The 24,478-nt window shown below is 30.0% G+C and overlaps 1 protein-coding gene across 1 annotated transcript in view; it reads right to left on the reverse strand.

The window, feature by feature from the left end:
* The window catches only part of LOC132941376 (protein unc-93 homolog A), a 38,435-nt gene extending 18,143 nt beyond the window's left edge, over positions 1-20,292 (reverse strand). Inside the window, exons 1-3 of the mRNA XM_061009410.1 lie at positions 19,568-20,292; positions 10,934-11,209; positions 693-1,106 (exon numbers count right to left, since the gene is read on the reverse strand). Of these exons, the coding sequence (XP_060865393.1) occupies positions 693-1,106; positions 10,934-11,209; positions 19,568-19,789 (912 nt within the window). The 5' untranslated portion in view covers positions 19,790-20,292. The remainder of the gene's footprint in view (positions 1-692; positions 1,107-10,933; positions 11,210-19,567) is intronic.
* Positions 20,293-24,478: the final 4,186 nt, after the last annotated feature.

The following is a 24,478-nucleotide window of genomic DNA, read 5'->3' on the forward strand; positions in this document are numbered from 1 at the left end:
ACTCGCATCCGAATAAAATCATATCTTTAAAAATTATATCTTTCTAATACTATCAATATCATCCGAGTAAAATTCCCAAGTTCTTATTATAAGTAGGTATATAATGTACATGTTTATAATTTCATCATCTACGGACTATGGTACCAATAAATTATAACTTAGGTAGTTAGGTATTGAGTACAACGATACTCAACCAATTAACAATATACTTTGGATAATCTACGACATGCCGACATAATAAAATCGTTCAGTGTAAACTGTAAAGCATATTGTGACATCTTTATGTTCTCTGTGTTCAGGTTTTATAGACTGTGGTAGCTTACACTCAAACAATCGAATGTCTTTGGTGACATACTGACAAGTGAAGTCCTTGTATTATAGAAAAATTAATGGTTCATCACCATTATGAGACAGGGAGTCTTCAAGAAGAGTAATGGAGTTCCTGTCATTCAGAATTAACAGCCTTCGACGATTTTATGAATGACTTAAAATATAAATTTAAGCCAACTTATAAAGATGAGTATATAATATAATATGCAAGTCGAGTTTCACCATATTATGGAAATCCATTAGTATTATTGTAGGTAGTTCACCCAAAGTGTAAGTCAAAAATGTATAGGTAGGTTGCACACTGTCGGTATCTGCACACCTAACACTTGCAATAGGTGGTTATGCCGTTATGAACATCTCACCTGGAGTCCCCTGGCTAGATTCCTGGCCACCGCTTCTCGCCGACCGTTTCCCTCGAGTTCGCACTCCTCTCGGTCGGACAGCACGTATGCCATTTTAGATGCGAGCGCCATGAGCACAGCGGTCCGAGACGCCGTCCAGCATCCCAACCAGGCACCCATCAGGAAGTAACCGGGCACCAGTACCGCCACCTTTGGGTACAGGTGGACGGTAACGAACGCGACGGATACCAGGTAACCGGCCACCAGACATGTCCTGGTGCCCAGACGGTGGACGGCCGTCGGCCCAAACAGTGCGCTCATCGCTGCCATGCCAAACATTGCAGACAGCAGGATAGAACCAATGTCCGTGGTGACGGTGGTAAACCCACCATTCTGCTTCAAATTGTCCGGCCACCACCAAGCGGAAATAGAACCCTAAAACATTTTTAAACATCAGTCTCAAGCGTATATCATACTCCATGGATTACAGTTTTGTCAGTAGCGTCAGTTAAATGTTCTTGATTATTAAATTAAATTTATTTAAGCCCTAGATAATGGTAACGCGAAATACGAAAAATTATAATGAATGAGTGGCTAAATACGGTACGTAAATACAACAAACTTAATATTGACAAGTACACAAATATTGCTGTATGTCATTGGAGGTATTAAGGAGCTGCTGCAGGAACGTAGAGAACAACAACGGCATAACAATAGCCAAATGTTAATAGAAAAACAAAAATTAAAATTATTATTAGGTACAAAATATAACGTACTGCAGTAATGCAGTGGGCTAAAAAATAAAGAGGCGATATCGGTGTCCAATTAAATGTTACTTTTTAATACAAGTCTTAAAAACAAAAATGATCAAACTGAAAGAATGTGCAACAATACCGTAAGCGCAATTTAGGTGGCTGGGCCCACCTAATACACGATTATGAAGAACTTATTCTTTATAATCGTGACCTAATACTATCTTATTTCGTGGTACCACCATTGGCGTTTATTTTTTTTTAACATAAATATATTTTTTGACTGGGTACAGATATTTTATCTTTCCAACCGATTTTTTTATAACGCTTTGTTTATCACCGTAGTAACGAATACAATTTAAAAATTACCCGATTCCCACTAGATACACTGTATACAATTAATGGTTACTTATTAATGCATATTTATGATTCATACATTTTCTTAGAAGTGGAAAATATTGAGTAGAGCGGGCTAGGTTTAGGTCACACGATCATTTTACTACATGTTCGTTCTCTTGAGAATTAAATATGTCTATTAGATCTTCTGTGCATCAAGGTAGAATCTTACTTAAATACATAATATAGAAAGTGATATCTTTGATAATATTGCTACAGAATGCATTTTAAACGAATTTTCAATAGGTTCTCTTTTTAAAAATAAAAATTTATTCATTTTGTCGTTTTATTTGTGAGTGGATGTGTAGAATGATAATCTCTTTACATATAAACCTCTCATACCTTAGAACACGGTTGAGCAATTGTAATAATATATCAATAAAATATGATCAAACATGATGAGATTTCAAAAAAAAATTGTTAGAAGAGAATGGCCACTATTATGTTTAGCATAACATTTGTCTCAACTAAAAAAATTTAATTGCACCTATGACCAGTACAACAGAAGAACCGTATCGAAATAATCACATGCTGATTTGCGCATGTTGTATTCGCGATGACATTTTACGGCAGTGTTATTGTTATGGCACCAGTATAATACTATCTACGATAATTTATTATATAATATAAATTGTATTCCGATATTATTCCCATAAATCATAACATGACCACGCGCCACCGATACGTAAAAGCTCGATTTATTGAGTAATATTATATCTATATTATATAGATAATATATAATATACATGATAATAGTGTTTATAATTATTATCCGCACCACGTCGGTGGTATAATATAACGCGGGTCGCTGGCAGACCGTCGAAGTTTAATAATAAGGCTGAACGTTGCATAATCAAACGTGACTATTCTTACTTATTACGTGATAGATATATTGATGTTAACGAAATCTCTGATATCAACTATGTTATTTTTGAATGCGAACCATTACAGTTTTAGAAGATACCTTAGGGCATTATAGTAACAGAAATATAAATATTATTATAAAAATATTGTTATATACATATTGCATATAGGTATACTAAGTACTTGCGTTTAATAGTTCTTTGTATAAAATACATTTTATCCTGGAATCGTGATTTTGTACGATGTATTATTATTACATTTTGTTTTGCAGACGTCGAAACACAGTAGATAAATATTTTTTCAACGCAGAATATTTATATAGGTGTAATATAAAAGTATTAGTATAGGTGCTCCCCGATAAAGTCTAGGGTTGAACGTCATACCTAATTCAGTTATTACAATGAAAAACATGTTGTTGCCTATAGATGCAGCTTCAAAAGAAGTAGGTATAGTTAAGGAGTTATGATTAGAATTTAGAGTCTGATGCGTTTTTACTGATAAACCGTAATCAAGTTTTATAATTTCACAATCGTGTTCAGAAAAGTTGTGAAGTCATATTTTACGTTTACCTGTCAGTAAAATTCTTCAATTGAGTGATTTTGATATTCCAGAGGCTTTAAATAACATCGATTTTGAAGTTTATGTTCTTCGTAACAACAAACTAATGTTTAAAATTAATTACAAAGTCTATATTAACGAAAAATCAAACCAAACGGTACAATGTACCCGCAGAAAATTAAAAAGAATATTATAGACGTTCTATTTTCATTCCATGAGTAAATTCACTTGTAAAATATAATATATATTGAAACAATAATAATATAATATTAACTAATATTTAACTAATAATAATGTTTTATAGGCATAACTTCACAGTTACTAGATCAAAATTCGAAGTGCAAAAGGTAATATTAAGATATAGTTTATTTCGTATACAAGTGCGTAAAAGCTCGTAAATCTACAGGTGTGCAGGAGGACCCAGGAGATATGTCTAGTCCGAAACAAATATTCACTGGTATTATTGAATATTCCCATATGTTTTATGGGGTCCTCGATATTTTGAAAGCTGATAAAAATAATGTAATAAATTATATTATACATATAGTGTACTTATACGAAATAAATAGATAACGTATACATAGGTAATGATTTTTTTTTGTGGGGGGGTCTTCCGTTCATCGTAATACATAATGTATATATCATATTATATGCCATATTTTCACCATTACTTTAAGCCATGATAACGAAGATGATTATTATATTACTATCAGATCCTGCATAATATCTTAATGGTGTGCAAGAGCTAGGGCCTAGGAGGAATATCGAGGCCGTACCCAATATCCACGTGTGTTATTGCGTATTCTGATAGTATGTTTTATGGGGTCGATTTATTTAAAGCTGATAATAATAACTTTAAATTATATTATATAGTGTTCTTGTACAAAATAAATAGATAAGTATACTTATTATTTTGCGGGACCTCTACATTCATTTTTTACCCAGCCTCTCCCGACTTCAAGATCCTAAGCTGATTATTATTGGTAATAAATAATAATATCTCATGAATGCATCTTAACACATTAATTACTATACTACTTGCGGGTATTGTTGATATAATTTAGTCGAGATTTACCTTTTAAGTACAATACTTCAATTATTCAATGCCAACAATTAATTTATAAACATATTGTAATACATTTTATATCACGAAGTGTTTGAAGGTATAATATAAAGATAACTTAAAAAATAAAAATAATATACTTCCGTTCAATAATCTTATTTTATATTTAGGTCTCATTAGTTTCCATTTAAAACGTAATCTTACCACAGCAAGTTTCTTATCAGATTTTACTAGATCATTATGTCTTAATAAAGTTTATCAAAATGTAATGTAATTATAATATTTAAAACATTGTAACCTAATATCTATATTGTGCATAGGAATAGTGAATTAGTGAATGTCGTATATAAAATTAATAATGACTAATGAGTGTAAAATTAAGCGTGGATAAATTATGCCTTAGAGAAAAATTCTTCAACAAAATCAAGATTAATTGCTGTTTTTAAATTTATAAATATAAAAATATTACCTAAAATAATAACTTTAGGTAATAAATCATAGTATGTATAAATATATGCTATAAATATTATACACATTCAAGGATATAGAAACTATTTTTTAATCAACAAATTCATAAAAAATATATTGTAATTAAGGTGATTGAAAAATTACTTATATATAGGTACATACACTACGCGTATGCAAAAAATTAAGCTGTATAAAATATTTTTAACTCCTTTATAGTAATTACTTTTAGTTATTTTGGTTTTCACTATTTTTAAATGTTAACTATTAGTTTTAATTTTATACCTTTTTATAATTTAAAACATTTTCAGAAACTGTTGGCTTACAAAATATATTAAACATAGAACCAAATTTATATCGTTACCTAATCAAATATAGTTAAGACTAAAGTTTTGATGGGCTGAAAACTAAATTTAAATCCATGAAATAATCCTCCCTTTGATCAAAACTTGAAATATTTATAAAAACAATAATCTGTTAATTTAAGTCCAAAATTATTGTATAATTGAATAAATATGTTCAGAATTATATGACATTAAAATAATAAGTAAAAAGCATCAAAAATCAAACGATGATAAAATATATCAAATGTATGTTGTATGGAAATTCCATAAATACACAAAGATAAATATTTAATTATATATTTTAATATATTTTTCTTTCATTAATGTTAATTTTTAATTTGGACAAAAAAAAATAACTATAATAATAAAATATGATTTTAAAATATAAATAATACTATAAAAATATAAATTTTTCTTATTTCAAATTTGGGTATTTTTGTGATAATTTTGTAAAATTGTAAGCAATAGATATTTTCAATCTAACTTTTATTTAGAATATAGGTCATATATGATCATTACAAATATTGATAATTATCAAACCGAAGCTATTGGCATTGTTCTATGATTAGGAATTAGGATCAAATGATAAAGTAAAACTTATTTTAGCTGATAACAGCCATGAAACCTACATAACTTTTAAAATTTGTGTGAAGTGAAGAACTTATATACATATTAAAATTATCAATAATGAATTTATTTTTAAAGCTTTGTATTGTATTACATTCTGTGGTAGAAATATGTAACCTCACACTGATGAAATATTGGACACTAATGGAACATAAATACATGATACACAGTGTTAAACCGGTAAACTATAAAAGATTGACTAAGTCTACTATTTAATACCTTTTAGATTTTAGATTCTGAGCGAAGCGATGAATGTATTGATTTTACAATGATTTGTGTTTTTTTTTTTATTTTTTTTTTTATTTTTGTGTCTGTCATCACGTTTTAGGACAGTAAAAGTGCTTGGATTTTCTTCAATAGTAACTTTTCTGATAGGAAAGTGAATCTAGTTGGTACTTTGGGAGGTCAAAAGTAAAAATTTCCCTGTAGTTTTCACAAGCGACGTGAAAAACAAAAGAAAAATTAAGGAAAAACGGGAATTTTTACGCAAAATCGGTTTTCGAGAAAATCGATTTTGGTTTTTGGTGTAACTCTAAAACAAATGACCGTTAGAGACATGAAATTTTGACTGAATTTTTATATTAGCATTTTCTATACACCATAAAATTTACAAAATATTTTGACTCTTTTTGAGCTGTTTACGGCCATTGTCAGTTTTCAATTTTTTTAGTTTTTTTTTTCTATAAATATCAATAAAAATTTATCTGTTGAGTAAAAAAGCTTGAAAATTTAATAGAAGGCTCCTAGGTTATTGTTTCAAAGGCAGATGAAAAAAATTAAAAATCCTTAGTCACAGTTTTTATTTATAGGCATTTAAAGTTCAAATTTTGACAAAATACGGAAAAATCACGAAAAATAGCAAATTATTTTGAGTTGAGAATTCATAAAAATTTTTCTTTTTAAATCTAAGATTTGAAAATGTTATATAAGATTACTCATAAGTTTGTCTACCTTTATCAAAAAAAAAATGTCTAGAAGAAACTTAAATTAAATTTTTATGAGCGTCTGAAATTTATATTTTTACAACATTTGATATTTACTCGATTTCTCATGTAACAATTTTCTTATTTTATTGTAATTAAAAAACGAATGACTGTAGATACTTGAAAATTTCACTGAATGTTTATATTAGCATTTTCTATACACCATAAAATGTAGAAAATATTTTGACTCTTTTTAAGCTGTTTACGGACATTGTCAGTTTTCAATTTTTTTAGTTTTTTTTTTCTATAAATATCAATAAATTTTTATTTGTTGGGTAAAAAAGCGTGAAAATTTAATATAAGGCTCCTGATATATCGTTTTAATAGCAGTTGAAAAATATTAAAAATACATAGGCACAGTTTTTTTTAATAAGAATTTAAAGTTCGAATTGTATCAAAATATATCAACTTTAAAATGTAATAATTATTTTGTAGTAAGGATTGAAAATTTAAAACAAGGCTCCACGTAAATAGGTTATATATAAATTACTTTATTCACAATAATATCATCAAATATACTTGGTAAAATCATAGGCTGACTGACCGTTTTCGCTCAGAATCGTTTTTCTTATGCAATGATATTATATCATTGAATTCAAATTTAACACCATCCATTACAGTGACCCACTTGTAACCTACTGTACAGCAGAGCGACATCCACTTATCCACCTTTTTTAAATTAATAATATATTTTTAAATTAATATTCACGGTTATTTAAAAATAATATTAATTTGTAATACTACATTATACGCTGATATATAATAAAGTAATCTACTCTTAAGATTTACGGCGTCATATAAACGTCTATTAAACGTATAAAGCAGGTGGGAGAAGTGTTAATTAATTTCTTAAATTTTTTTAAATTCTTCATCACTTATCAAATGGTTAGGGTTGTAAAATGTCTACTAAAGTTTATACGTTGCTGAAGCATTTTTTACATGAGACTATTACGACTTTTCAGTATTTTAAATGTTTGCTAATAATGTAAAAAAATTAAAAAATAAAACTGTGGATTTGTAATTAATTTAAAAGCTAGAAAAATATTTCATTATATAAGACCCTTTGCCGACTACAAAAATAATAACAATTACAATTTATCGGACGTACCAATAAGACTACTCACATTTATTTGTATTTTCCTTTTGAAGCCACAGTACGTATCAAACAAGCGAATCACAAACAATAACGCTGTACCTATGCATTACACATAAAAAATTCTATAAATATATACAGGAGCCTCCGAATTGTATGTAACAAAAATAATTATTGTGAGGATCTAGTAAGAGATGCATTCATCGTATACCTATAAATCGTGTGAATTATATAGACCTACATCTGAAAAGGGTATCCAACAAAACTATATTGACATTAATTAAATATAAAAAAATATTCAGTCACACTATGATAAATATATTTTTCCCTATTAGAAATATCTAAATCTGGAATCGACATCGTCATCAATAGTAAACTGAATTTATGTATATATACACTTTTATTACACGGTTATTTACTTTAATAATCAATACTAGGCTAGGAAGTCGACAATATCAAAATACAGATATACAGGTCAACAACGTACTCTGTATAAATCTAAAATAATATGAAGGTTTTTGTGTAACCTTACTGATTATACTTTATAATAGCAGAGGTGTCTGAAAGGAAAAAAGTTATTAGTTTTTACATCTTTTTTCTCTGTCTACTTTTTAACATCAAAAATACCTAATAAAAGTAATACTAGTACGTGCTCAGCATGTTAAATAATTTGGTTTGAACTCGTATTCCGTTTTTAAGGTACATTGTATTTTATTTATTTTGAGTAAAAATCTGTTTCAGTGCATATGTAATAATATTTTACATTTTTATTTTAATTTCACTTGAATTCTAAATACCGACGAGATGGTACATTATTGTATTTGTTATGTTGTTATCTTATTTCTATAGGTTAAACATTAAACATACGTCAGTATAATATTACAAGAATTTAGTATAATAGTATAATATTTTTATAAGACCTAATGTGATCATGTGAGATCGGAACATGAAATATTAGATTCATTAGCGGAACTTCACGTAGTAGACGAAAAACAAATAAGACGCTTACCCGACAGGGTAAGTATCACGTTTAAACATTAACAAAATGTATCCGATAAAAATCTTTTGCAGCGGAATTAGGCTTAGGTTTCGCTATAGAATCAGTAGTAAGAAACATAATGAAACATAATTTAACAACTAATGATTTTACCGTAGGGTATGATATAGACACCGTCTTATCTGATTCACATAAGCACTCATTAGTTTTTATATTTGTCTCTTTTATATTTTTGTACAGTCCACCTACTACTACATAATAGGACTTGCATATGCTATAAAAAGGAATCACACGTATTTAGGTTTATACTATCTAAACTCTAAATTAAAGGGTCGTATTCTTGGGACTAGGGCAGAACCCGAATTCGCACGATTTACCTCTTTGAAAACACGATTGTATATATTTCCAGTCAAATAACAGGAATCCTTTATATACAACACGATTGCATATATACTAATAAACTCAAATGTTGTCAAAATTATTGTACAATTTTCAAAATCATAACCAAAATTAATATTTGTTGGCCAGCCTTACTGTTTTATGACTGAATAGTTAATTAACTATTCGGCTTACAGTTATTCGATACTCTTTACAATACTCAAATATATTTATGATCAATGATCTTTAGTATTAATAATTGGATTGGTATATTAAGTATATTAAGTTATTCAAAACTTCAAAAGCAAAATGATCATTATTGAAACTAAGTAAAATGTAGACGTGCATACATCGAAATAAGTAGCTATCAATGCATTTATCTGTACAATAATAAGAAGAAATATTATAACTTAAAAACTGTGTATCCACCTTGTATATTAATTTATACTCACGCTATAAAATTACATAGTACTTTTTATATTCCAATAATCCAATAAAAAAAGCAGTAATATAATACAATAAAACTTCCATAATCAAGTTCTATTTAATTGAATTTTCTGTTGAATTATTTTTGAGAAACATGTCCTTATTTATAATATTATGTTATATTTATAATATTATGTAATTCTGAATAACGAATTACTCTATATTACAATTTTTTTTTGTTCCGCGTGAGACCTTGTTGTATGAAAGTTTCACTGTATTATAAATTTATAACTTTTGTATACGGGTTATTGTTTATCAAATAACCTCAAATAAATAACCTCACAAACATAACTTGAAAATTGGCTATTAAAAATTAATCAATAACACTAAAAATAAAACTTTAATATTAAAATACCATAAATCAATAACAATATTAACAATAGGAAATTTTAAAATGTAGTCCTCCAATGCATATATGTACCTATATCGCCTATACAATACGCCGTATTACGGATTATGTTTAAAAGAAACGTGATACCCATACCTACGACCGAATGAATAAAATATTAAAATATTTAGTCTAATCGATGCAAAATAACAATGTAATATTAATATAATGAATATATTATTACATTTTAAAGCAATACTATAATAATATTATTAGCATCGCGTGTTGAAATGTGTTTCTCGTTAAAATGGACTTTATAATAACATAGATATTCTAAAATATCTACATTATACTATTATAGGTAATACAGATAAAAGTAATAAGTGAGCAGAAACTGAGTTTTTAACGGTCGTTACGGTAGGTAGCAAACACGTGTATGTGTGGCAAGGTTTTTAACTTATATGAACCCGGGTGGTCACCCATCCGGGTGCTAGTAGCTGTGGCCGTTACTTACTCCCAGTCGCATTCCGCGACTGGTAGCAGCCAACGCGCCACGCCAAGCCACAGTAACATATATTATAATGACATCAGTTGTACTTTAAGTGGCCTAGATAAGTGTTGTGACTCGTGACTCATGTCATGTACAAGCCTAAAGTATGTAATATTATAACGAGTATTGAAGACGATATTCGAACTTGCATTATAAAATGATCAGATTTGTTGGAACAGTCCCTCGAGATGTATCTCGCTAACCCTGCAGCAGATCACAAAAAAAAAATCCTTACGAAACATAGATCGCGATTTCAGAACACAATCCCTCCGGCCTCCACAGCCTGCTGCAGTCATTCTTCACATCGTGTCCTCTAGTAAAATATTGTTGTAATCGTATTTTGTGTAGGTAATATTATATAAGCCATAAGGTACCGACCTGTAGTGCCATAAACGGAACCAAAGCGGCAGCGGCCGCGCCATGTCCAAGGCACAGCGTGACGTAGTTGCGGCACAACAGTCTTCGACTGTACACTGGACCCATGTTGGACGGAGTCGTTCGAACCACTTCGATGAGACGGCGTACTGACGAGGCTCCAGCCGAGCTGGACAGCGAGTCGCGTCTCTTGCCACTCGCCGAAGATGCGTTGGCGACGGACACCTGACGGTGCGTGGTGGATAACGTCGACCTGAGCGACGTCGGTGAAAACGGTTTCTGCAACGCATATATGGTGTGCGTGAAAGCAATTAAAATATACAAGACACTATTTCACACAAAATGTTTGGGGTGGACGAGGTGGTACATAATATTAAATGTGATAATAGCGAAAGACCACTAACTAAATTAGAAGTAAATTCTGATAAATGTCAATAACCACCCATATTTTCAGTGTGTATACCTAAATAAAATTATAAACTTTAACATTTATACAAAAATCATCAAAATATCAAAATAATATTTTAATTAATTCGATGAGCCAATCACCCATTTAGTGCTTATAATTTATTCACATTTTAATTAATTTTTTTTTTTATCATTATTTATGTAAGCTGTAACAATAAATCACATAATTTGATTATACAATATAGTATATGACTTATAATATTGGATATTTGAAGGTGACAATTTGAAGTTTTAGTGTATAGAAAAAACGCACTATAAAGGAATATTGTTAAAATTGTTATTTGGTGATTGAATAATTTTGGTTTGTTTGAAAATACATAATCCGATAATCGAAACAATAGAAACAGTGATGTAAAATGATAAAATAGTTTGCTGTTATAATAACCCATATTATTTTATCAAATCTGAAAATATTGACGTTAAATAGTATGTGGTTTAGTCCCAGTGTTTTAAAAAGTGGATGGTATTAAAAATTAAAATCCAACAATATAACAATATCATATATCCAGCTATATATAACACAAACATAACATTTTTTTTCAACGTTCATTTCGAAAACATCAGCAATTATTGTTGGTGCGGTTTTAGACATTATATACCTACTCGGCTTAAAATTCATAAATTCTCTGAACGCATTGAATGACTTTTTTTCAAAACCTGTAGAATTCACCGAAAAATACGATTATATCATCATATGCGTGGATAAAAAAAAAATTAATATTTAAATATTATTTATACGTATATGTGTGTGTATTAGCACTTCAAATGATATACAAAGATAACAGACTTTCCCTTCTGAAAGGAATATTTCGTTTTAGATTTTCATACCTACCTAATCAGTTTGGTAAATTTAATATTTTCAGCGTTTACTTAATTATTGTTTAAACAAAACTGAAAATGTTCACGCGTATTATACGGTAAATATAAAACATTATATGTATAATATTATGTTAGAGGCAATTATAATAATTTAGTAAATAACTAAATTTTCTAGGAAATGTCTAAAATGCCTTGAGTTGTTATCCGATGACTAAAATGTATCATGTATTACAATGTTACGTAGCTTATTGATAATTCGTATAACTATAAACATTGCCTAAAATGCATTTAAATATGTTAAGTTATCGTAAACAATGTTATATAGTAAATTATATGAACGTATTTCCATGCAATTTTTATAATAATATAATCTACGATTAGATAAAGTCTGGGCTCGACTAGCTAACTCCCTGCGCACATAATTTGCTTACACTAAAAACAAAATCGATGTTTTTCAAAAACTGACTGCGTAAAAATCTCAATTTTTTCTTAAATTGTTATTTGTTTTACCTACCTAAGGCTTTTGAAAACTATTGGGAATTTTTTATTTTTGGGAGATTTACATTCATATCTGAAAAGATACTGTTGAAGAAAATAATTGAAGCATTTTTACTGCCGCAAAATGATCACATCTGAAGACAGACACAAATAAAAATTATTTTTTTTTAGTTGATAAATGTTGAAAAAAGTACTTGACTGAAGGACATCTTTATAGTTATGAACTTATGAGGATAAATATTTATAAAAGCTGTGTAAGTACTAAGTATAAAAATAATTTTATGTTATATAATATACCCTGTCCAAAATAAGAAACTACCAGATTTACGTAACAAAACTGTTTTTGTCCGTGGCTGCCTGTTGGCTTTTTATTTTGAACAGGGTGTAGTATATACATATATACATATATTTTTACTATAATCATTAGCTGTTATATGGGATTATGAACTGTGGTCGGTAAGGTTGGTACGGTTGTTACGGTAAGTAAACAAACACGTGTATGTGTGGCAAGGTTTTTACTTTTTACTACTACGAACCAGGGTGGGCACCCATCCGGGAATTAGTAGTAGTGGGCGTTACTATTACTCTCAAGTCTCAGTCACATTGCGCGACTGGTAACAGCCAGCCAAGCCACAGTTAACATTTTATGTACCTAATAATAAATTTACAATATTGATGGGTTAGATTTTTGAATAATAAATACACAAGAACGGAACCGTGTAGACAAACATTTTTGGAACTACTATCTATTTCAAAACGGGTTCTCGACAAAAGGAGATGATTCTTCGGGAAGCAGCGCGGGCTTAGATAGTATTACTGGAGAATATAGGAATTTCAAAAATGTAAGAGTGCATATCATGACTGTTATTAAATATGTAACTCAGCATATGCCATAGTAGTATTGCTAAGTAAAAACAAATTTGACTAAAAACACTTAAATTATATGAAAAAAATGAACCCCTTTATAATAATTCCTAAAGGCTAAAAAATATTAGTCACTGACCATAATTCCTAGTGAATATTTATATTTGTAGAATACTTAGTAAAATGTCCTACATTTATTAGGCTTTGTCATAATTGAATACGAAATAATATTAATTCCTACCTAAAAAAGGCAATTGGATTATTACGTTAAACATAATAAATTAATTTTTGATAGTAGGTACCTTATTATCATCCTTCCCATTAACATAATATGCATAGTTTAAAAGTGACATTTAGCTTGAGAGCTAGTGCAGGTGTATTATTAAATCACTAACATACGTTTATATTTTATATTTTTAATTCGTTTTAGAAAAAAGACAACTATTTTACGTTATAGATAAGTCCTAAGTAGTTTTATACGTACGATTAATGTAGTTAAAAAAATATTTGCAGAAACTAATAAACGTACAGTGTGTTTGTACCTTATAATTATATCTATATGTACCTGTTAGTATACTAGTATATGGTATGTATTTGATATAAGTATAAATATATTCTAAAATAATTGTCATTTATTCATAACATAAGTACTGACATTTATTATTTTTATCTCGGGGATTTAAATAAAGTAAAATGAAATTGAATTTAAATTCACTAAAAAAAATATAACAAAATGCTGTATTATTAACTTGTATACTTTTATAACATTTTTGTAATAATAAAAACCTGACATAAAATATATAATACGTATTAGGTACCTACCCACCTAATATTTCATATTGCAGTTTTGTTTTTGCTCATAAATCTTATTAGTTATTACATTTTATATTATATTGTACGCACTACGCACAACGCACAATGTCACATAATATGCGTAAGTACACATATTGTATGTGTAGGTACTAGATTTATATTATGTTGGCATCGCAGTCCAATATAATAAACAATATCAAGTTGAATTCAACAAAACTGAACAAAAATCGTAAATTTCTATTAAATAATAGTAAAATTACATTATAGTTTTTATAATGATCAGACGACAGCTAGTATACCATAAAAATATTAAATTTAGAATTTTAGTAAGTACCTCATTTTTGATAAAACCGTTCAGATGAAAAATCAAAGCAATGTGATAACTAGATTTAAATCTTAAATTCAGTACATTATATTATAATAACTAAAACTTTTAAGTAACTAAGCGTCCATTAGTAATGCTAAATAAGATTTCTATATGAAAGGTAATCCATTCGATTTTTGTTTACTTTATTGTGAACAAATCATTTGATCGTCTATAAAATCCAATAACTGTCATTCTTATAGTGAGTTTAGTTTAGGTCAAATTCCAATACTGCATATTATAATTATGTATGTCGAATCTAAAATATTCTAATAGATATTAACTGCAGTCTGCAAGTTAAAGTGACAAAAATAAAATAGTATAAATTAACAATGAATTAAATCAAATCGCAGCAAATTAACAGAAAAATCAACTGGTAAGTAATAAAATGTACAGTGTACACCCACACTCAGCAGTACAGTCTACAAGGAACCTTATCACGTACCTACGCTTACCACTAGGATTTATGTTTATTGTTTATACTTGTATAAACTATAAAAATGATTCTTGTCTAAATTGAATTCTAAAATAGTAATATTGTGAAATTTCATACACCACAATTAATGCGTGGCCATGTTATAGTTCTGTATTAATGTATTATAAAAGTAATTTTGTAGGTCACTGTTTATTTAAATTTAAAATATTACGACTTTAAAAACATAAAAATTAAAAAAGAAAGTCAAGAGATATATTTTAATTACAACACTTTTTTGTACACTTGACACTTGTACATTAGTACATTGCTTACTTCTACTTTATGCTCATATATTAATTACGTATTGTGTTTACTGAGGTTTAAGGTTAACGTAAACCGTGTAGGTAACATAATAGTTGACATAATAAAGATTTATATTGAATCATTTTTGCACTATTTACCTACTTGTAAGTTGTAAGTAATAAATAACGCTACAGTCTCTATATTATAATATAATATGCAAAGTATAATATTATTGTACAACTGATGCATGCCTGCAAACAGTTAAATCGTGGATCGAGGAATATTTCAAGGCTATTAATATATATTATAGGTATATAACACAGTATTATAATATAGAGTGTCTTTGGATTTCAGTGTCTACATAATTTTTATACGCCTGCTTCACTGATTCCAACTAGCTGTCAGCTTATAGCTTACCTATATTATTATTAGTAGACTATTTGCGTCGTTGTTGTACTGATAATGTGGCATACTATTGTGTCATCGAGGGATCATTTCTCTCAAATTGGTGTTCGTGTCCAGATGGAACAGCCACGGTAGGCTTTAATAACTTAAATACATTCCATAACTATTGATTCACTCTACTGAACTATACGCAACATAGCTGGTGACTAAAACATTACAGCTTACCCTTACCAAAAGATTAAATCAAAATTTTAAAATTGGAAAAAGTATTTATATTAAAGAAGAAAAATAGTTTGTAGTATTATTTTAATATAATATTTGGCATATATAGGTACTTAACCTAACGAAAGGTTGTTTAAAAATGAAAAATAATTATAAATATCAAAAAATAGTTTAAGATAATTGAAAACCTACAGATTACATTACTTTTTAAATGATATTATTACCTGAGGTATACTTATCAACCATCAATAGTAAATTTAATATTTTTATAGCATTTCAGTACATTGTACTTTGAAGTTTAATTTGTATTAATAATTAATATGTAGAATACCCAACCCCTTGGAAAAATCATGACTACGCGCTTACTCCAAGGCTAAATCCTTAATTTTTTTTTGAAAATGGTCAGGTAGTTCAGTATAAAATATTATATTTATTTTACCCGAGCAACTGAAATATTCAAATCACCTAGCCATTTGGGGACGGTTAACAGAGAATTAACCACTAAACAACTTTCTCTAACAACTATTCGATAATTAATAACGAAACTAATTTATTCTACTCATCATAATATAACTGTTTTAACACCAAGCTATACATAAAACTGATATTAAATTTAAATCATTATAGTAATTTCAATATTTCATACTCATATTTTATCATAAATGGAAAACCTTAAGATAAAAATTAGAATTATATTATACAAATTATAGCTTAAATAATTTACAAGTCGTTATCATTTTTGAATAAATTATAAAAAATGTTTTTAAAAAACAAACAGTATTATTAATAATAATATAAATTACAATTTAAAGGAAAAACGATAGCTATGGTATCTACGTATAAGGATAATAATATAGTAAAAGCTTGTCTGTTGTATGACCCACGCTTGGTTAGGTCCTACCTAACAATAAACAAAAATAATAATATTGCCCGTTTTATTATACGATCATAATATTTCGTTTCCAATCGAGTTATCATAACGGTTCTGAAAATGCGATTCAATTTCACAAATGGATTTAAAATGTGTATTTTGTGTAATATATGTGCGTACATTATTACGATTGCTCTAAGTTTTTTAATGTTTTTATACAAAGTAGTCAGTAAAACTATACAATATTATACAATATATAAATATTATTATTTATCAGTATATATGTCATGTACATTATACATGGTTAATCATAGTGACGTGTTACTGTAAATTTTATAATAAATATTTATTTTTATTGAACAATATAAACCAAGTTCAGTGAAAATTAATGCTGATGACTTAACTATTCCGAGCGAGCGATGTTTCACACTTGCACGTAAAATAAAATTACTTTTAAGGTGAATTTGATGTTTATTTCACAATCATTTACATAAAATTATAACCTTTAAGTATTTAACTACAAAATAAATACAGCTTTTTTAACACCCGACGATAAACTGTTTGAGTTTCGGTTTATTTATACACTATATAGTTCTATACTTATTATATGTTACATGCAACACTCAGAAATGCCGGGACAAAACACCAAGTGCCTAGTATACTTTTAAGAAAAAATGTCAAATCGTATCGCTAACGTAAATTGAGATAATCTATAGGCTGTAGCAGCATTTACTCCTGTAAATTGTAATTAATGTAGGTATACTTACATCATAGTGCAGCAATTTTTAATTGATATTCCTTACAGAATAAGTTTAAAATAAAAATACATTTAAACCATCGTTTTCGTGAAATTAATTATAAATAATAATAAATTTAAAATAATATCTATACTTATAATATGCGAGAGGTTGTTAAAAATATTTAAAATCGATCGGAAAAAATTCGACACATTTACAATATCTTTCATATTGGATATTTTTCCACCATGGTTCTCTGGCATGGTTTTCATAAATAATTCTATCGAGTATATTGACTATAGTCAAACGACTAACGATAATCGTTAACATTTGTCTGTAATCTAAAGGTTTATGCCTATAGAGATATCTTTAATATAGCATACAGACTATAGGCACAGCTCGTCTGAACCCAAAGCTAAACGTTCATACATAAATTAAATGAAAAATATGAAATCATGATTTCCTTGATTTAGATTTAACTAACGAAAAATCATGTATAAGTACGCAATAGAATAAAAGAAGTTCAAGAAACAATGCACAATACACTAGGTAATTATAGTCTTTTATTAAATATATATTTATAAATACTATATAATTAACAAATCATTGTTTTAACTAGAGACTTCAAAAGTTTTATAAGATTAAATGACATCCGTTGTAATGTAATATTTTAAACAAAGCTAATCAAAATAAATTCAAACAATTCCAATGCAAAAATATACTTAATAAGTGAATTCGTCAAGTAATCCAAGTTAATTGACAGATATTATAAATTATACATGGCCGCTCGAAAAATGTTCATAATTTTTAATTTGTTTTCATTATAACAACTTACCAACTATATAGTCTGTTGTCTATATTGAACGTGTATAAAAATGGAATTGCCCATAATAATTTTTTATGGAAGCTAAAATGATCAGAAAAATAATTTCTATATGATAATCAATAATGTTTATGTGAATAAATTACCAATCAGCGTATCGAAAGTGAAGACTTTTATATAAACTTTTGGCTGTTTATTTTAACAAACGAAAAATAAGAATCAAATTATAATGATAGTTGACTATTGACTAATATTAGGCAATAGTTTGGTTGAAATTTTTCAAAAATATCGACATTTTATCATAAATTATTTTTAAAATGCTCATAATATATCTATATATAGTAATATAGGTAAAGCTGAAAATCGTGATCGTATGTTTAAGAATTTCAAAATGTGAACTTTTATAAATGCAAAGTAAATACAAGAAATAAGAATACTAGTAATAATAAATATTTAAATAATCCAAACATAAACTAAAAACAAAAGTCTGTAAAGGCATTTTTAAATCTCTGCGGGCCTGAGCCAATGTTATTCTCTTCGTGCGTGAATAACACCAGATTATATAAGCTGCAAAATAACACAGGTTAGACAAACATTTTGTACACAAAAATAGAACAAACAAAAAAAACTGTATAATAAATAGTTATATTAGGTACACAATTTTTTATTTAGTTATTCCAAATTTATCTGCAGATCACCATTTTTGTTTCGGATATTCATTAAAACAATATTTTCTTTTCATATTGTATAACGATCATACACATAATATAGTTTAATAATTACATTGAACAGTTTTCGCGAAGATGCGCGTTATTGCAGCGGACGAAAATCACATGGAAACATTCTATATACTTTCGGTCCGCGCGCACGCTATACTGCATAAATAGTACCTACCTATGCCTTTACGTGCGGCGACAATGATCAAAGACAATCGTTTGATATTCTGCGATCTCCGTCATCGTTGACCGTTGTCGTCATTATTAATTATCATGACGTGCGCGCGCATATATCTTATTGCTATAATATTATACCAACCTCGTCGATCTGCATGTCGGTTTGCCGGTCGATGACTCCGTAAAAGTTGTTGGTGCACAGGCTGTTGGTCTGCTGCAGTCGCCTGTGCTGAGCGCGGCTAGTGCCGCTGCCACCGCCACGGTCTGGGCACGGCGACAACCTCGGGGCCGCGGGCACGCACACCGGTTGCTGCTGTTGCTGTTGCTGTTTGCACAGCTCGTGCAGGTTGGGCAGCGAGCCCATCGCTGCCGGATATCACTCTGCGGCAGCGACAACGACGACGACCACGGCCGCGGATTGATATAATGCAGCGTGTACGTATGTAGTATAGTGAATCGTGTACTGCGCGCGTGCACACGTATATCGTACTGCGCGAGTGTCGTATATCGCGGCGGAGATAGCGGCAGCGCCACGCGTATAAACACACGACGACTGCGAGGGATACTCTGTGCGCCCGCGCGATATCACGACGTCACGCTCTTATTTGCGCGCAAACGTGTCGCTATAACGACCGCGTAGATACGCGCGTTTGTGTGTGCGGTACACACGACGAAATCATAAGCGGCGGCGACCCGGACCGATGATGCGAGCGCGTGGCCCGCCCCGTTGCTGGCGTGCTCATGCGTCGATCGATATAGATGCCGCGACGCGGCCTCAGAGAGAGGTCGTCGTCGTTGTTGTCGTCGTCGTCGACGTCGTCTTCGTCTACGGAGGTAGCCATCGCGGGTGTAGTTTTGCTACGCTTTGCAGCCTGTTGCGCCCGCTATGTTATCATAACAAGATTATTATTGTTGCGATGTAGGTATATTATTTGGACCGCGCGTCGCATTTGAGGATGCTGAGATTACAACCAAGTGATGCTGCAGCGTGATCGGTATATTGTACAGTGGTCGTTTCCTTATTTCCTGTGACTGACAGTTTCCCAAAGAAAGAGCACACTACATGACATAGTTCCAATGAGTTGTTCGAAAATCGAAAGCTTCAAGAAATTAAGCTCAAAAACCAAACCTATAATTGTTATACAATTTGTTCAAATTTGTAACCACAATTTAGAAAGATGTACAATTCCCCCCCCCCCCCCAACACAATTACTTTTTAAATCAATGTTTTATGTCACTACGAAAATGATAGTTTGAGTGGAACGTATTCAGTTTCTACAATTAATAACAAAAACAACAGAAAACACTCAGCTTACAATTTGCCGATTGGCCGCAATATATATTGTGAATAATGGTACCTAATGCATAGTCCTATGTCTTCAATAGACTTAAGTATAAAAATCTATAACCTAACCTAACATAATATATTTTAAAAGTATAAGTTAACACCTAACTCAGTTGTCAAATAGCCGCATTATAGTGGAAATTGGAGGAGGGAAATTGATGGGACATTATTGGGATTATACAAACTAAGCCACCAACTCCCCCCCTCCTTGGCACCTTGTAAATAAAAATGTTAAATGCCTAAGAATTGTTATAATATAGAATTTTCAAAACTTTTAAACTAAAATGCATCAAAAAAAATATTTTGTTCTAAAAATTAAATTTGTACAATAAATTTTACAAAATATGTAGGACGTAGCCTCGTTGATATCATCTGATAACATGGATTGATAATCGATCATAAATATTAACGTGGAAGATTTGTTTCTCAGCCTAACCTAACTTATTCGGACCACGGTGCGTCAATGATATCAAGCCTAGGTAACACGACTACACTAGCCATGAGCCGCGAGCCTTGTCATGCGTCGTGGAAAGCTGATTTAAGGTATATTATACTATGAAATATGTAATTTATACATTTTTCAAAATTAGTTTAATTGACTAGCAGCTCCTAAATACCCTGATTTTCGTGCAACATATTGCAACATATTTAAATAAATTGTGTTCAGAATAACTTAAATTTATTCATCGACATTCATCAGTGCCGCAACTATGAACTAGATCCGTGTGCGAGAATTTATTTTGAGAACCCAAATTAATATATTTAAAATATAAGGAAGTTTAAGTTACTTTATTACCTAGTTATTACTTTTCATTAACCATATCTAACAAATCAATATTAATGTAACATACCTACTCCACTAATGTAAAATTAAAATAACTGAAATAATAGGTCGTACAATTTTTTTCTATAAAAATTAGGTATACCGTGTTATTGCAATCAAAATAAATTATCTTAAATAACTATATCTTAAATCATTCGTTGACATATTAATATAATATTAATATAATTATATATAAACCAAAATTGGGTTAGTTTTACTCAGACTGCGTAAACGCATTTTGTCCAAGTTGTACTTAAGTGTGTAAGACGGAGACAACACATGCGGGTGTTTCAGTAGCGTACGCAGAATTTTAGTTCGGTTAGGGTTTTAAGTTTCAACTGAGTAAATAATTTACATTATTTTTTTCTCATCAGTTTTTATATAACAAATTATAGTTAATCTCAAATTTAGTCTACATTTACAGTGTTTTACCTGGTCATCTATATTGATTAAAGCCTATTCGGGCCGTAATAAACATGGTAATAATATTCGATAGACGATGATACACCATCGATTTTGGCAGACGTTTAGCAATGTTCTAAATCAGCTAAAAAAAAACTGAAACTGTGATTATTGAAGTCTTTATCATATTCACCAATTTATTTTATATCTATTAAAAATGACCAATAATTTATTTGTGTGTACCAAAATGGTGGTAAATAAGTTTTTTTGTATAAAAAAGAAATTTCGAGGGGTGGGGGGGTCAGAACCCTAGAACCTACGTACGCCATTGAGTGTGACCTCCTCTTATATAAGAGTGAATCGATCTATTACCAAATTTATAAGTAAGCTCTTACTACTCGTATTATCTTACCTAACCTGTGGTGACTCGTAGATTTTTTTTTAATTTTGATTTTAAAGCAATAGTTATGAGTATTTTAAAATGCACAAACAAACAAGGCCTAGTGTGGCGTGGTGGTTAGCTAGAGTCACTAATGTGTGCTGCTGTCAAACATCTTCCGGCGTCACTATAACTCCCGAATGGCTGATGGGATGACCACCCAGGTTTTTAGTAACGAGTCCTCGCCCCACATCACGTGTTCCTCAACCAACCATAACCCCCCCCCCCCGTCGCCCCTACATAATGCTAATGGATGTGGTCGCTGATGCTTAAGTTCAATAAACAAAAAAAAAAATACAAAACAATTTACAATTTTAAAATATTCATAACTTGCATTAAAATAAAAATATAAAAAACCTATGAGGTTCACTAAATAATATTCTTACTTCTAAATTTGATAATAGGTCAATTCGCTCCAATATTAATCATGAAATCATGCCAGAGTTAAATGGATTAGGTATTCAGAACGTACAATTTTCCATGTTACGCGTTTGGAAGACAGAGATAGTGTAGCGTCTTCTTAACCATTATCACAAGCCACTACAACTTACTTATACTGTTGCATCGGAATTTCCATACAAATTAAATACTGATATCATACGATATACCCTTACAATCTCGATGGGCTGCTCGAAATATGGGCCGAGTGTTTGGTCGCAATTTTATTTTTATATGATAATTATTAATTAGCGCAAGCTGTAGAGAACATATAATTGAATAGAATTATTAAACCACAGAGTACCTGTAGCTATAATCAAACTTAAGACATCCTAAACTCGGTAAAACTCGGTGGGCCGATTCCTGTCCTATCCGACGCTGCGTATTAATAGACTAAAAAAATCAATTATTAATGATAAAATTCGTGGTCTGCAATTCTACAAAATTTGTAAATTATTTTATATTATATTATATTTTAGTTGCTTGCGCACTGGCTTTGACACCCTTAAGGGGTAGTGGGGTACCACACCGATTTTAATCTATTATATAAATTTTAGTGTACCTACCCATTATATTATATAATACATTTATTTTTCGAATTAAAAAATTAAGTAATTTAGACTTTATGTAAAACAATTTATAAGTAAAAAAAAGAAATCATTTAATGGAAAATAATACATTTATAAAAGATTTTGCGATTGCATTATTGCGAAAGTTAAAAAAAATGCCTATAATCTATTCCAAAACCGGTTTTGCAGGTGGCCGCCGTGGTGTTACTTATATTTGGAATAGAGTATAGTTTTAATTTTGAATACTTGATAAATGATAACAGTCGTTATCAGTCAGTGTCAGACCGTTACACACGGATTAATTTATTAATCCGTGCCGTTACATTTATTAGGTACATTTTAACAACTCACAAGACAGATTTCTATATATTATTGTAGTATAGAAATCTGTGCAAGACAGTATCAGTTGTAGTCTTAGGGCTTAGACCATATTATTATACTATATTATGATCTAAGGTTGTAGCAAAATATACTATAAAATTACTATTACCTATTTAATATTATACGAATATAATACGATTGTATATACAGATATTGAGATATACTATATGGCATTTTGTGTTACGTACCTATTATCTATGTACAACGTAGCACACGTTTCTAGAAGTATTGACGATATAATTAATAAGGCAATTAGTATAATATAACATGCTGAGGTCATTGTAAGAGCGTAGTATAAAACAATTAAGCTATAAAAATGTCGTCACATGTCTCTCCTCGGGAAAGTCAATACTCATACGGAAGGATGCGAGTCGACCAGAATACCAAGTACAAGACCCGAACTCTGCCTTATGACCGAATTTGGCCACTACTATGACCACCCACTCCAAAGGACACCATCATATATATATATATATATATATGAGCCCATGACAAGAGCTCGTCAGACGGTTAGGGATACCCAAGACACTTAGAGACAGGTCGTAAACACCACTCGAAGTCTTAGTTTATATTATTGTAATTTTGTACTTTGTTAAATAAACACACATCATAACCAAGTACATCAAGTCATCAAGTATTCATTTCTGCGTTGATGT

Source organism: Metopolophium dirhodum, chromosome 3 (genome assembly GCF_019925205.1).
Source record: "Metopolophium dirhodum isolate CAU chromosome 3, ASM1992520v1, whole genome shotgun sequence".
Lineage (NCBI taxonomy): Eukaryota > Metazoa > Arthropoda > Insecta > Hemiptera > Aphididae > Metopolophium > Metopolophium dirhodum.